We start from the raw sequence: 12,108 nt of genomic DNA, 5'->3' as shown, positions 1-12,108 counted from the left end.
CCAATAGTTAATAAGAGTAGTCACATTGGGGAAGGTGTCACAAGTTCATACTGACATTGGTGACTCTTATACAAACTTTGCTTTATAATGTATAGGGCGAGACCACTATACAAGCATGTCATTTTGTCATCCATAGTTATTATGTACTCCTCGAGACTTTTTCCAGAGTCTAGTATGATGTATGACGGTAGCATCATGCGTCTCTAGGTCTAGACGGACCAGGAAAATACTTTCTTGGGAGTACGGCACCGATTGAGAATCCACAGATACAGTAATGCTCTGGTAAACTTCCATCAGGACGACATAGCCTGAGCCCAAAAAAACGGATTTTGAGCGAAGCGAAAAATCTATTTTTAGGTGAGGTAGCCATGTCGTCCTGATGGACCATCCCTTCCTTTTTTTTTGTAAAAGGGCTTATTGACCCCTCCCTATAATACAGTATCTGTAGCACCTCGTATATCGCTACAAGGAATGAAGTGGGCGCTACCGCCTTCATCAGATACACACTGGAAACAGAATAGGAGAGATGCCTTATGAGCGGCTCTCTTTTCATTCTCGTTTCAGATTCTTGTCACTGTAACCCCTCGAAGCGTTAATACTGTTCGGGGTGAAGATAGCTATGTGACGTGTCAAGAATACATCCTCTGATATTATGCGATATCCCTGTGAGATTATTTAGGGATATTCGCTCCAGGAGTTAGAATTCTGGATACCTTAAGGTAAAATTCTCTGGGAATATCACTGTAGTCAAATATACCCTAGGAAGCTACCTTTTAGGAACTTCCATCAGGACAACATGGCCTGAGCCCAAAAATAGATTTTTCGCTTCACTCAAAATCCGTTTTATGGTCTCAGATTACACGCAGGAATGAGATCCAAGTTGTTAATTTTTTTAAATTAAAGCTACCTATATAACTAGCTAAAAACTTAGAGTTCTACAGTCAGAACTTGATGAACAAACACACTGGTGCAAAGGTCTTGGTTCGCTGTAACAAGTGAACATTGACTTCTATTGCACTGAAACAGAGCGGTTTATTCCTCCCCTTTCTATTTTTTAGGGAAGAAGAAAGCCAATGTTAAAGTTTAAAGGTGTCTGACGTCATGTGAAGGCTAGGCAAACACGTTACCACTGTACTAGACAAGAGTGTGACGGGCCGAGAGAAGGTTGTGACTCAAAGACAGGATGAAAGCAACTGAGTGAGTTTATTATAGAACACACTCCTTTATATACAAAAGCTCAATGCAACAGGAAATTTCCTGTTCAAAACCGACACTGTTACCGGTGAGAAAAACAGGCATGTTTATTCAGGTTCTTTTTAGTGCGAGGGAAGAGCAAAGATGCAAGCATAATATATACACAAAATGAAATGTTACTCTGTACGATCGTGTGACACACGGTTGGTACAAGAGGCAAAGTACTATTTACAGATTTTACAGGTGTTCTGTTTGCGCGCAAGTACCGTTTTAGAGTCTGGAGACCTTTTTAATCACTAGACCTACTTTTATATATACCTCGTCTCACAACAGGCTCTTGATCCCCTCCATTGCTTACAAATAAAAAAGAAAATAAATAGGCTTACGAGATGCTTAGTGTTTCTCTTTCAATATTATGACTTCAGGATGCCAGAAAACCTCAAATCAATCAATTAATCAATATTATGACATCTGATACAGAATTATTCAAAGAAAAGGCCTCAGTCGAGTTGCGTGGCTTTGTAGAATATGGAAAAAAAACTGTCCTCGGCTAAATCTCTGGCAAAAATGCCTTGCAGGTTGGGAAACCCTCTGGAACAGGTGGCAGGTCCGACTGTTCGCCTACGTGTAGGATGGCAATCATGCCAGCCTCGGAGTGCAGGATCAAGTGGCAGTGCATTAACCAGTAACCTGCAAACGAATAAAGAAATGGTTGTTTAAAACTGCCTCACTTGACCAGAAAGCATTAATGATAAAGATGTTAGTTATGTTTCATTGATCAGTACATCATAATATTTATGTACAGCGAAGCAACAGGAGATATGCATATTATTATTATTATTATTATTATTATTATTATTCACTAGGTAGTAGGTTGGCCAGGGCACCAGCCACTCGTTGAGATACTACCGCTAGAGAGTTAACAGGTCTTTTGAATGGCCAGACAGTACTACATTGGATCCTTCTCTCTGGTTACGATTCACTTTCCCTTTGCCTACATATTATTATTATTATTATTATTATTATTATTACTAGTTAACCTACAACCCCACTTGGAAAAGCAGGATGCTATAAGCCAAAGGGCTCCAACAAGGAAAAATAGCCCAGTGAAGAATCGAAATAAGGAAATAAATACAGGTGGAGGAAAGACTGCTAATCTTCCCTTGCTTTTAATTATTATCCCTGTCATCCTTCCATATTGATATAAAGTCTAGATCATTATTGGAACCTTCGTAACTTTAAAGATGGTACTTTTGTTTGAGGGTACACTCGGACACACTATTCTATCTTATTACGATTCCTCTTGTTTTAATTGAAGTTTTTATAGTTTATATATGAAAGATCTATTTTGGTGTTACTGTTCTTAACATATTCTATTTTAATTGTTCATTACTTCCTTTGTAGTTTTTTCATTACTTTGTTTCCTTTTCGCATGGGCCACTTTCCCTGTTATAGCCCTTGGGCTTATAGCTTCCTACTTTTCCATATAGGGTTGTAGATTAGCTAATAATAATAATAATAATAATAATAATAATAGTAATAATAATAGCAATTACATATTCCTGACCGCCAAATGTTGATGGAGTCGTCTGTGACCTAAGAGCTATCTGTAGTGGAAATTTCATCATAATTCTTCAATTTGTTTTGACGTTATCTTTGAAATGGCAAATATGCAAATCCGGATATAGAATTCGGATCCGGATCATCTCCGAAATGTAATTGGGGTCGTCTGGTGAAAATTTCGTCAAAATCCGTCGAGTAGTTTTGACGTAATCCTTTCCACAGACAGACAGACATAAACACAGGCAAGTAGGCCTAAATAAATAAATAAACCAACTCGATTTTATGATCTCTTACTTAGGCGACTGTAATGATAACAGGCAAGTAGGCCTAAATTGATAAACTGACTCGATTTCATTACCTACCTAGGCGGAGGCAATGATAACAGGCAAGTAGGTCTAAATGAATGAATAAATAAACCTGCTCGATTTTATGACCTCCTAGGCAGAAGTAATAATACTCACCAGGGTTATCAGCCTTTAACCTAACGATGGTGTATCCTCCATCAACAATGTTAACGGTGTCCTTCAAGGCAGGACTCTCTAGCCTCCGCTCGATCAGACCTTGGGCATCCAACGTGGCTACCTCTTCAGCTGTAGTTTTTCTTTGAAAAGAGAGAGAGCAAAATAGCAATATTCTTCCCTTTCCTTTTGGTAGTACAAATTTATAAGAGATCTTGAGTACATGGGCATGGTAAAGTGGATTTTTATGTAAGGAACCGTTTAAGTCATGAAATGCAGTTTCAATGAGAGTGGGCAATTGGAAATGAAGTTTTTCTGAGAGTGGTCAATGTGAAATGCAGTTTCACTAAGAGTGGTCAATTGGAAATGCAGTTTCACTGAAAGTGGTCAATTGAAAATGTAGTTTCACTAAGAGTGGTCAATTGGAAATGTAGTTTCTCTGAGAGTGGTCAATGGGAAATGCAGTTTCACTAAGAGTGGTCAATTGGAAATGCAGTTTCACTGAGAGTGGTCAATCGGATATGTAGTTTCACTAAGAGTGGTCAATTTGAAATGCAGTTTCACCGAGAGTGGTCAATTGGAAACATAGTTTCATTAAGAGTGGTTAATTGGAAATGCATTTTCACCGAGAGTGGTCAATTGGAAATGAAGTTTCTCTGAGAGTGGTCAATGGGAAATGCAGTTTCACTAAGAGTGGTCAATTGGAAATGCAGTTTAACTGAGAATGGTCAATTGAGTTTAGCTAAATAAACTAGTGATAGGTTTATATGTTCCCTTAAGAAACCACTTTAGATTTTTAGTTATGTGATATGAAAGTGCCTAATAACGCTACACGTATTATGACACGACCAATGCCAATCAGATGTTAAGTCATTTAAAAAAGGGTGAAATAGTATTGGTGTTACCACTAGAAGGATTTTATATCATATTATCCCATGTTCGTCTTTTACTTGTAAATATTTCATTGCAAAAGACGCATGCTAAAAATTACAGTGTCAAAATCCAATATGCAACTAAAGCTAAGAGTTTAAACAAAAATCCATTTGTAGTATATTCCAAATAATTATATTAACCCCGTTGAAGTATAAGGTCCTAAATCAAACCATTGTTCTCTAGTTCTGGGTAGTGCCATAGCGTCTGTACTATGGTCTTCCATTATCTTGGGTTAGAGTTGTCTTGCTTTTGGTTGCACTAGGGCACACTATTCTATTCGTTTCGTTTTCTCGCTGGACTATTTCCCCTGTTGAAGCCCTTTGGGCTTTTAGCATCCTGCTTTTCCAACTAGGGTTGTAGCTTAGCAAGTAATAATGATAATATGTTCTCTAGCCTTGGGTAGTGCCATCACCTCTGTACTATGGTCTTCCACTGTCTTGGATTAGAGTTTTCTTGCTTGAGGGTACACTCAGGCACACTATTCTATTTGTTTCCTTCCCTCGCTGGGCTATTTCTCCTGTTGGAGACCTTGGGCTTATAGCATCCTGCTTTTCCAACTAGGGATGTAGCTTAGCAAGTAATAATAATAAGGGATTGAAAGTAAAGAGGTTGATAACCTACTCGCCAACTTTCCCCATGGCCACGACGCTGAAGCTGTATCCATGCAAGTGGAAAGGATGGTTATCCACGCCGAAGGTTCCTTCGTCGATCAGGATCAACTCGACTGTCTCCCCAAGACCTACGTTGAACACATAGGTGCAGGAGCAAAAATCTCCTTTGCAGAAGCGTGATATATCCTGAAAGAAGCAATGAATGAGTGAATGAAGGATTTGAAGTTCTCTGGCATCCTGACATCGAAGGTCATTGACGCCGAATGAAAGGAGCAAGTGGTAGGAAAAGGATAAGTCTTCATTTGATTTTGAATGTATTTTCAATATTCTATTTTGCGAATAATTTTCTTTGCACTTCATTTATCAAACTAATTAGGTTTGTTTTTTCTTAAGGTAAACTTTAATAAGATCAAGACATGAATATTCTATTTATCATGAACTACGAATAAAAACTTTTTTTTTAATTTTCATGTGAATGATTAATAGATAATATTGAGAATTCATCTAAGTAAATTAATAATTATAGGTCCATTAAAACTATAGTAAACCAAAGCCTTTTACAATTTCTTTAATTATCTCTGAATCGAGTCATCGCTTTACCTATTCTATGATAAAGAACAAACACTGAAGATGCTTGAAAAACCTTAACAAGCGCACGGCAATGACTTGAACTCTAAATTGATCTCTAGCAGAACAATCTTGGGTGTTTTCCACGTAAGTAAGGTAACACATTACATGGTGCTCGTTTTAAAAAAATATACTTTTAACCGCGATGAAGACTGGAGATATTAATTCTTTCAAGAGGAAACTGAAGACTTTCTTGTTTTTGAAGTGCTTCAATAATGTGGATTTGACAGTAAACGAGCAATTTGCGGTGTGAAGTTCTGAATGCCTTGGAATGTATACGGTAAAATAGATTACGAAAGATCCTGTAGAAAGTTGAGTTCCCTTGCAGTATAGGACCAGGAAAAACAGCCCTTAAAGTAAATCATAATAAAGATTCTTGATCTTCATGATACTGAACTAATTCATTAGCAAACGTTTAGACATCAGAGAGATAGATGACAACTCAAACATCACAGAAATAGATGGCAACTCAGACATCACCACTCATTGGACAACGCAGAGATAGATGGCAACTCAGACATCACCACTCCTTGGACATCACAGAGATAGATGGCAATGCAGACATCACATGACAATGCAGACATCACAGAGATAAATGGTAACTCAGATATCACCACTCCTTGGACATCACAGAGCCAGATGATAATGCAGACATCACAGATATCGATGGTCACTCAGACATCACAGAAATAGATGGCAATTCAGAAATCACAGAGATAGATGGCAAACCAGACATCACAGAAATAGAGGGAAAATCAAACATCACAGAGATAGATGGCAATTCAGACATCACAGAGATAGATGGCAACTCAAACATCAAAGAGATAGATGGCAACGCAGACATCACAGAGGTAGATGGCAACACAGACATCACAGAGATAGATGGCAACTCAGACATCACAGATATAGCCTAGATGGAAACACAGACATCACAGAGATAGATGGGAACTCAGACATCACAGAGATAGATGGCAATTCAGACATTACAGAGATAGATGGCAACACAAACATCACAGAGATAGATGGCAACGCAGACATCACAGAGGTAGATGGCAACTCAGACATTACAGAGATAGATGGCAACACAGACATCACAGAGATAGATGGCAACTCAGACATCACAGATATAGCCTAGATGGAAACACAGACATCACAGAGATAGATGGGAACTCAGACATCACAGAGATAGATGGCAATTCAGACATTACAGAGATAGATGGCAACACAAACATCACAGAGATAGATGGCAACTCAGACATCACAGATATAGATGACAACGCAGACATCACAGAGATAGATGGCAACGCAGGCATCACAGAGATAGATGGCAACTCAGACATCACAGAGATAGATGGCAACGCAGACATCACAGAGATAGATGGCAACTCAGACATCACAGTGATAGATGACAACTCAGACATCACAGATATAGATGGTCACTCAGACTTCACAGAGATAGATGACAACTCAGACATTTCAGAGATAGATGGCAATGCAGACATAAGAGATAGATGTCAACTCAGATACCACAGAGATATTATTATTATTATTATTATTACTTACTAAGCTACAACCCTAGTTGGAAAAGCAGTATGCTATAAGCCCAGGGGCTCCAACAGGGAAAATAGCTCAGTGTGGAAAGGAAAAAAGGAAAATAAAATATTCTAAGAAGAGTAACAACAATAAATATCTCCTATATAAACTATAAAAACTTTAACACAACAAGAGGAAGAGAAATAAGATAGGAGAGTGTGCTCGAGTGTACCCTCAAGCAAGAGAACTCTAACCCAAGACAGTGAAAGGCCATGGTACAGGGGCTATGGCACTACCCAAGACTAGAGAACAGTGGTTTGATTTTGGAGTGTCCTTCTCCTAGAAGAGCTGCTTACCATAGCTAAAGAGTCTCTTCTACCCTTACCAAGAGGAAAGTGGCACTGAACAATTACAGTGCAGTAACCCCATGGGTGATGAAGAATTGTTTGGTAATCTGTGTTGTCAGGTGTATGAGGATAGAGGAGAATATGTAAAGAATATGCCAGACTATTCAGTGTGTATGTAGGCAAAGGGAAAATGAACCGTAACCAGAGAGGATCCAATGTAGTACTGTCTGGCCAGTCAAAAGACCCCATAACTCTCTAGCGGTAGTATCTCAACGGGTGGCTGGTGCCCTGGCCAACCTACTACCTATATAGATGGCAACTCAGACATTACAGAGATGGTCGACAATGCAGACATCACAGAAATAGATGGCAACTCAGACACCACAGAGATAGATGGCAAATCAGACATCACAGAAATAGATGGCAACTCAGACATCACAGAGATAGATGACAACACAGACATCACAGAGATAGATGACAAATCAGACAGATAGATGTCAACTCAGACATCACAGAGATAGATGGCAACTCAGACATCACAGAGATAGATGGTAACTCACATTTCCATGGACACAAATGGTCGGCTGTGGCTCTTCAGGCTGCGACATGGGAGGGGAATGGGGGAATGCAAAAGTAATGCCGTTGATTTGGGGTGTTTTTACTTGCCACGACCTGTCGACTGTAAAAGAATATGAAGTAAGCGTTAGACCTCTTCTCCCCTTGCGATGTTTGATTGTTTGACTATGTCTATATTTTCCAATTCTTCTATATTTCCAATCTATCTTTATCTTTTAACCTCATCATTAGCTGCTTTTATTTTTGCTTAATTATGATACCGGCTATCCGGATAGCTTCTCATTTCAATTTCAATTGCGATAAGATGGAATATGTAGGTGAAATGTCTCGCCATAGCATGTAAAAGACTAGTTATGATTATTGCTTTAACTAATACCATGTAATGTTTTACATCACCTATCCACAGTGTAGAATATAATTTAACATTATATTTTAAAAGAAAACGTGATATTATTTATTTAATCTTGAAAGTTAGCTAAGATATTCAATATTTGCATGAACTGTAAAGATATTAATTTGCTCGTACATAAATTCCGTTCTGTGTAAATTCCGTAAACGGTCGAAATAGCAAAGGAACCTAAGAAAGCTTTTTGGCAAAACTCCGTATTTAATCATTATCATTATGCGTAATACTATATAATGTACATCAAAGATCATACCTGATAATATCAGAGGAATGATATCTGAATTAGATGAAAATTACTGCAGACTTTCTTTATATTACCATAAACCAACAACACGACCTTTAGTCCAAGATATTATCGTGAAATGCAAACTTTTCATGATCCAATAATTCCATACTTAGATTATTTCAACTAATTTAGTTTTCCGTTTATGTATAGCGTATCATTTAATCAAGTCTTGTTCTTCTTTGTCTGCATCTTTTCCCACTTCTATGTGGGGTCGATGTTTCTGGCTAGCGTTCTCCATCTATCTCTGTCCCACACTTCATCACCGGTTAATCCCTTTGATCGAAGGTCATCCTTGATACAGTCCATCCACCCTCGCTTTGGTCTCCCTCTCCTTCTCGTTCCCTGTACCTCCATTTCCATTACTCTCCTCCCTATATACTGTTCATCTCTTCTCATGACATGACCGTACCACCTCAGTCTACTTTCTTGGATCTTACCTGATAGTTCTCTAAATCCTGTGGTACCTCTAATTACCTCATTCCATATCTTATCTCTTCTTGTCACCCCACACACCCATCTCAACATTTAATCAAGTAATAAAATGATATCCGGTTTGGTCTTAAAACTACTAAGTAAAAATGTGGCAGAATCGGTAAAATTACTCGAGATGGAAAGTTTCTTTTCGTTAATTTTTAATATTTTACTCTAAGAATGTCTTTTTATTCCATATTTTATTTTCTTAATCACTGCTTAATTGCATCATCTTATCTGTTTTGCTTTGATTTAATCATCATCCTTCTTCATTTTGAATATTTATTAAATTCAATTTGAAAGACTTCTACTCTTTTTAAACAACACTGAACATTGACGACTCACCAGCGCTGTAAGGATAATATTCCTCATTATACAATGAGGTGTCGTTAACTTCTTTGAAATCAAACGCAAGATAAAATTGCTTGTCCACCACGTCGGGCACAGTATAAGGCTCGAGGGCCGTCATGTTCATCACGGTCAGTCGATCAGGTCCTCCAATAGAGTTGAAGGGATTCAACACCTTAGAAAAAAAGCAAAATATCTTTATCAGAAGACATCCGAGGTCGCTAATTATCTCTACTGGAAGATTTTTGGGGGCCTGGCGATGGCGTCCTTACCTGGTGATCGCCAGACTCGTTAGTTCCTTTGGCTGCTGCAACCTCACCATCGTTGTGAGTTAAGGATGGCGGGTTTGGGGGAGCCTATAGGTCTATCTGCTGAGTCTTTAAATCTTTCTTAGGTCTATGAGTTTACAGTAAACGCTTCCTGAACTCAATCAAATTTAAAGGCCGCTCATGAATGGAAGAGGGCAGGGACAGTGACGTTACCTTATCAAGCAGGACAATGCCCTAGAGACTGACCATATATATCAGCGCCCAAGCCCCTTCTGCACCCAAGCCAGAACCAGGGCTCCCCCATACACCTCATCCTTAGCTCACAAAGATGATGACGTTGTAGACACTAAAGGAACTTACGAGTTTGAGCGGGATTCGAACCCCAGTCTGACGATCACCAGGCAAGAACACCATCACCAGCCCACCAGAAAACTTCCAGTAAAGGTAATGAGCCTCGTTCATTAGGCAGACGTTACCAATAATTGCTTATCGTTATTTTGAACTTTTGAGAAACAAAATGGGGACCATACTTACAATACCAGCTGGGTAGTCAGGATTATACACGAGTGTCTCCTTTGGCAATTCTTCTGGGGCACCTTCATAACGAAGGATTGCGCCTTGTACGGTTTGAGTATGCCTTGAAAAAAACAAAAAAAAAACAAAGTAACACTTGTAATTTTAGCTTTCGTTGTTGTTATTTGTCCAAATTCATAAACAATCCACTACAATCAGAATAATATGCAACTCGTTCTGATATAATTTTCATCTCGAAAATTTTGTTCGAATTTAAATATCATGTGAAGAATTACTCTGGTGGTTGCATCATAAATTTCATAGTAAAATAAATGGGGACTTGAGAGAACACTTTAGAAAATTCCTAAACAATTAACTACAATCTCTTTGACAGATTTATTAGAATAATATGCAAATCGTTCTGACAATTTTCATCTCGAAAATTTTGTTCGAATTCAAATACCATATGAAGGGTTAATCTAGTGATTTCACCATGAATTTAGAAAAAAAAAAAACTATATAATGACTTACTGGCAATCCAAAATACCTGTGAACCTTATCCAATAGTTATCCACCTCTTGGTCTGTTTCGATCACAACGTCAAATCTTTCCCCTGTTGAGAAATAAGTTTATGCGGTTACTGTCATCACCGTCATCTTTGTTCATTGTAGTAATTCAATATTTGTTCAATTACATTCATTATTCAAACTTGAAGTTAAAAATAAAGGTAAAAGTTCCTAGTTTTAGTTCCTGTTTCATCATAATAGATGGTCACTAGAACGTCAGCTGGGCAAGTCCAGCCCCCCACTGTGATACCTAAGCACAGCTGTGGCTTACCCCGTAAACAGCTTAAACATATAGTCCCGGAATGGGATCGATCTGCTGCCATGCGAATGCCAGGCGAACATGTTGTGGTGGCCTGGTGGTAGCGTTCTTGCCTGGTGATTGCCAGACTGGGGTTCGAGTCCCGCGTAAACTCGTTAGTTCATTTGGTCGCTGCAACCTCACCGTCCTTGTAAGCTAAGGATGGGGAGTGTTAGGGGGAGGCTATAGGTCTATCTGCTGAGTCATCAGCAGCCATTTCCTGGCCCTCCTTGGTCCTAGCTTGGGTGGAGAGGGGGCTTTGGCGCTGGTCATATGTAATATGGTCAGTCTCTAGGGCATTGTCCTGTTTGTTAGGGTAATGTCATTGTCCCTTGCCTCTGCCATTCATGAGCGGCCTTTAAACCTTTAAACCTTTAAACCAGGATGCTAAATTAATAAAACAAGGAATATAATTCAAGTTATGGCATTTAAACTTATAACCAATTCTATACAACTTACCAGAATACATCACAATGGATGACACTGTAAGAGGCTCAATGTTCTGGGCATCGGATGCAATGACGGTCATTTTGTGATTGTCAACACTGACCAGGATGGGACACGCCCCACCAGCTTGAATAAGACGCACTCGATGTCTCAAGCCCTTTTTCATGTTCACTACCGCCAGGGGCATTTCGTATTTAGGCAAGCCTTCTTTCTGTAGACATAGTGAGTAGAGAGAACCTTAATTACAACAATAGACCGACGCGTAAGTTATTGTGCCCCAGCCCCTATTAAACATATAGAGAAAAATATCAAACTAGCCAGCACTATAGTCCATTTCTTTTAGCGAGTCATATTTGCACCGACTCGCAGCGGTGCCCTTTTAGCTCGGAAAAGTTTCCTGATCGCTGATTGGTTGGACAAGATGATTCTAACCAATCAGCGACCAGGAAACTTTTCCGAGCTAAAAGGGCACCGTTGCGAGTCGGTGCAAATATGACTCGCTAAAAGAAATGGACTTTTATAGTCCATATCTTATAGAGAATTCCAGCTTCGCTAGTAGTGGAAGTATCATATATTTACCCTTTAAAGTATCAAGGATAGCATTGGAAGTGAACTTAGTGACAGCAAAATTAATATCGACAGGTAAAGGAAATTCTAAAAAT

The 12,108-nt window shown here is 38.9% G+C and overlaps 2 protein-coding genes across 2 annotated transcripts in view; one reads left to right on the top strand and one right to left on the bottom strand.

Annotated features, from left to right (window-relative positions):
- Aduk (Another Drosophila Unc-51-like kinase) overlaps nt 1-12,108 on the top strand; it is a 151,097-nt gene that overhangs the window by 63,297 nt on the left and 75,692 nt on the right. The window lies entirely within an intron of this gene.
- Nucleotides 1,185-12,108, bottom strand: part of LOC137618064 (uncharacterized) — a 46,908-nt gene continuing 35,984 nt past the window's right edge. Inside the window, exons 5-12 of the mRNA XM_068348034.1 lie at nt 11,459-11,657; nt 10,667-10,748; nt 10,157-10,259; nt 9,351-9,528; nt 7,827-7,945; nt 4,770-4,945; nt 3,219-3,358; nt 1,185-1,884 (exon numbers count right to left, since the gene is read on the bottom strand). Of these exons, the coding sequence (XP_068204135.1) occupies nt 1,745-1,884; nt 3,219-3,358; nt 4,770-4,945; nt 7,827-7,945; nt 9,351-9,528; nt 10,157-10,259; nt 10,667-10,748; nt 11,459-11,657 (1,137 nt within the window). The 3' untranslated portion in view covers nt 1,185-1,744. The remainder of the gene's footprint in view (nt 1,885-3,218; nt 3,359-4,769; nt 4,946-7,826; nt 7,946-9,350; nt 9,529-10,156; nt 10,260-10,666; nt 10,749-11,458; nt 11,658-12,108) is intronic.

The sequence above is a fragment of the Palaemon carinicauda genome, chromosome 24 (assembly GCF_036898095.1).
Source record: "Palaemon carinicauda isolate YSFRI2023 chromosome 24, ASM3689809v2, whole genome shotgun sequence".
In the NCBI taxonomy this organism is placed as follows: Eukaryota; Metazoa; Arthropoda; class Malacostraca; order Decapoda; family Palaemonidae; genus Palaemon; species Palaemon carinicauda.
This window is presented reverse-complemented; position numbering and strand designations above follow the sequence as displayed.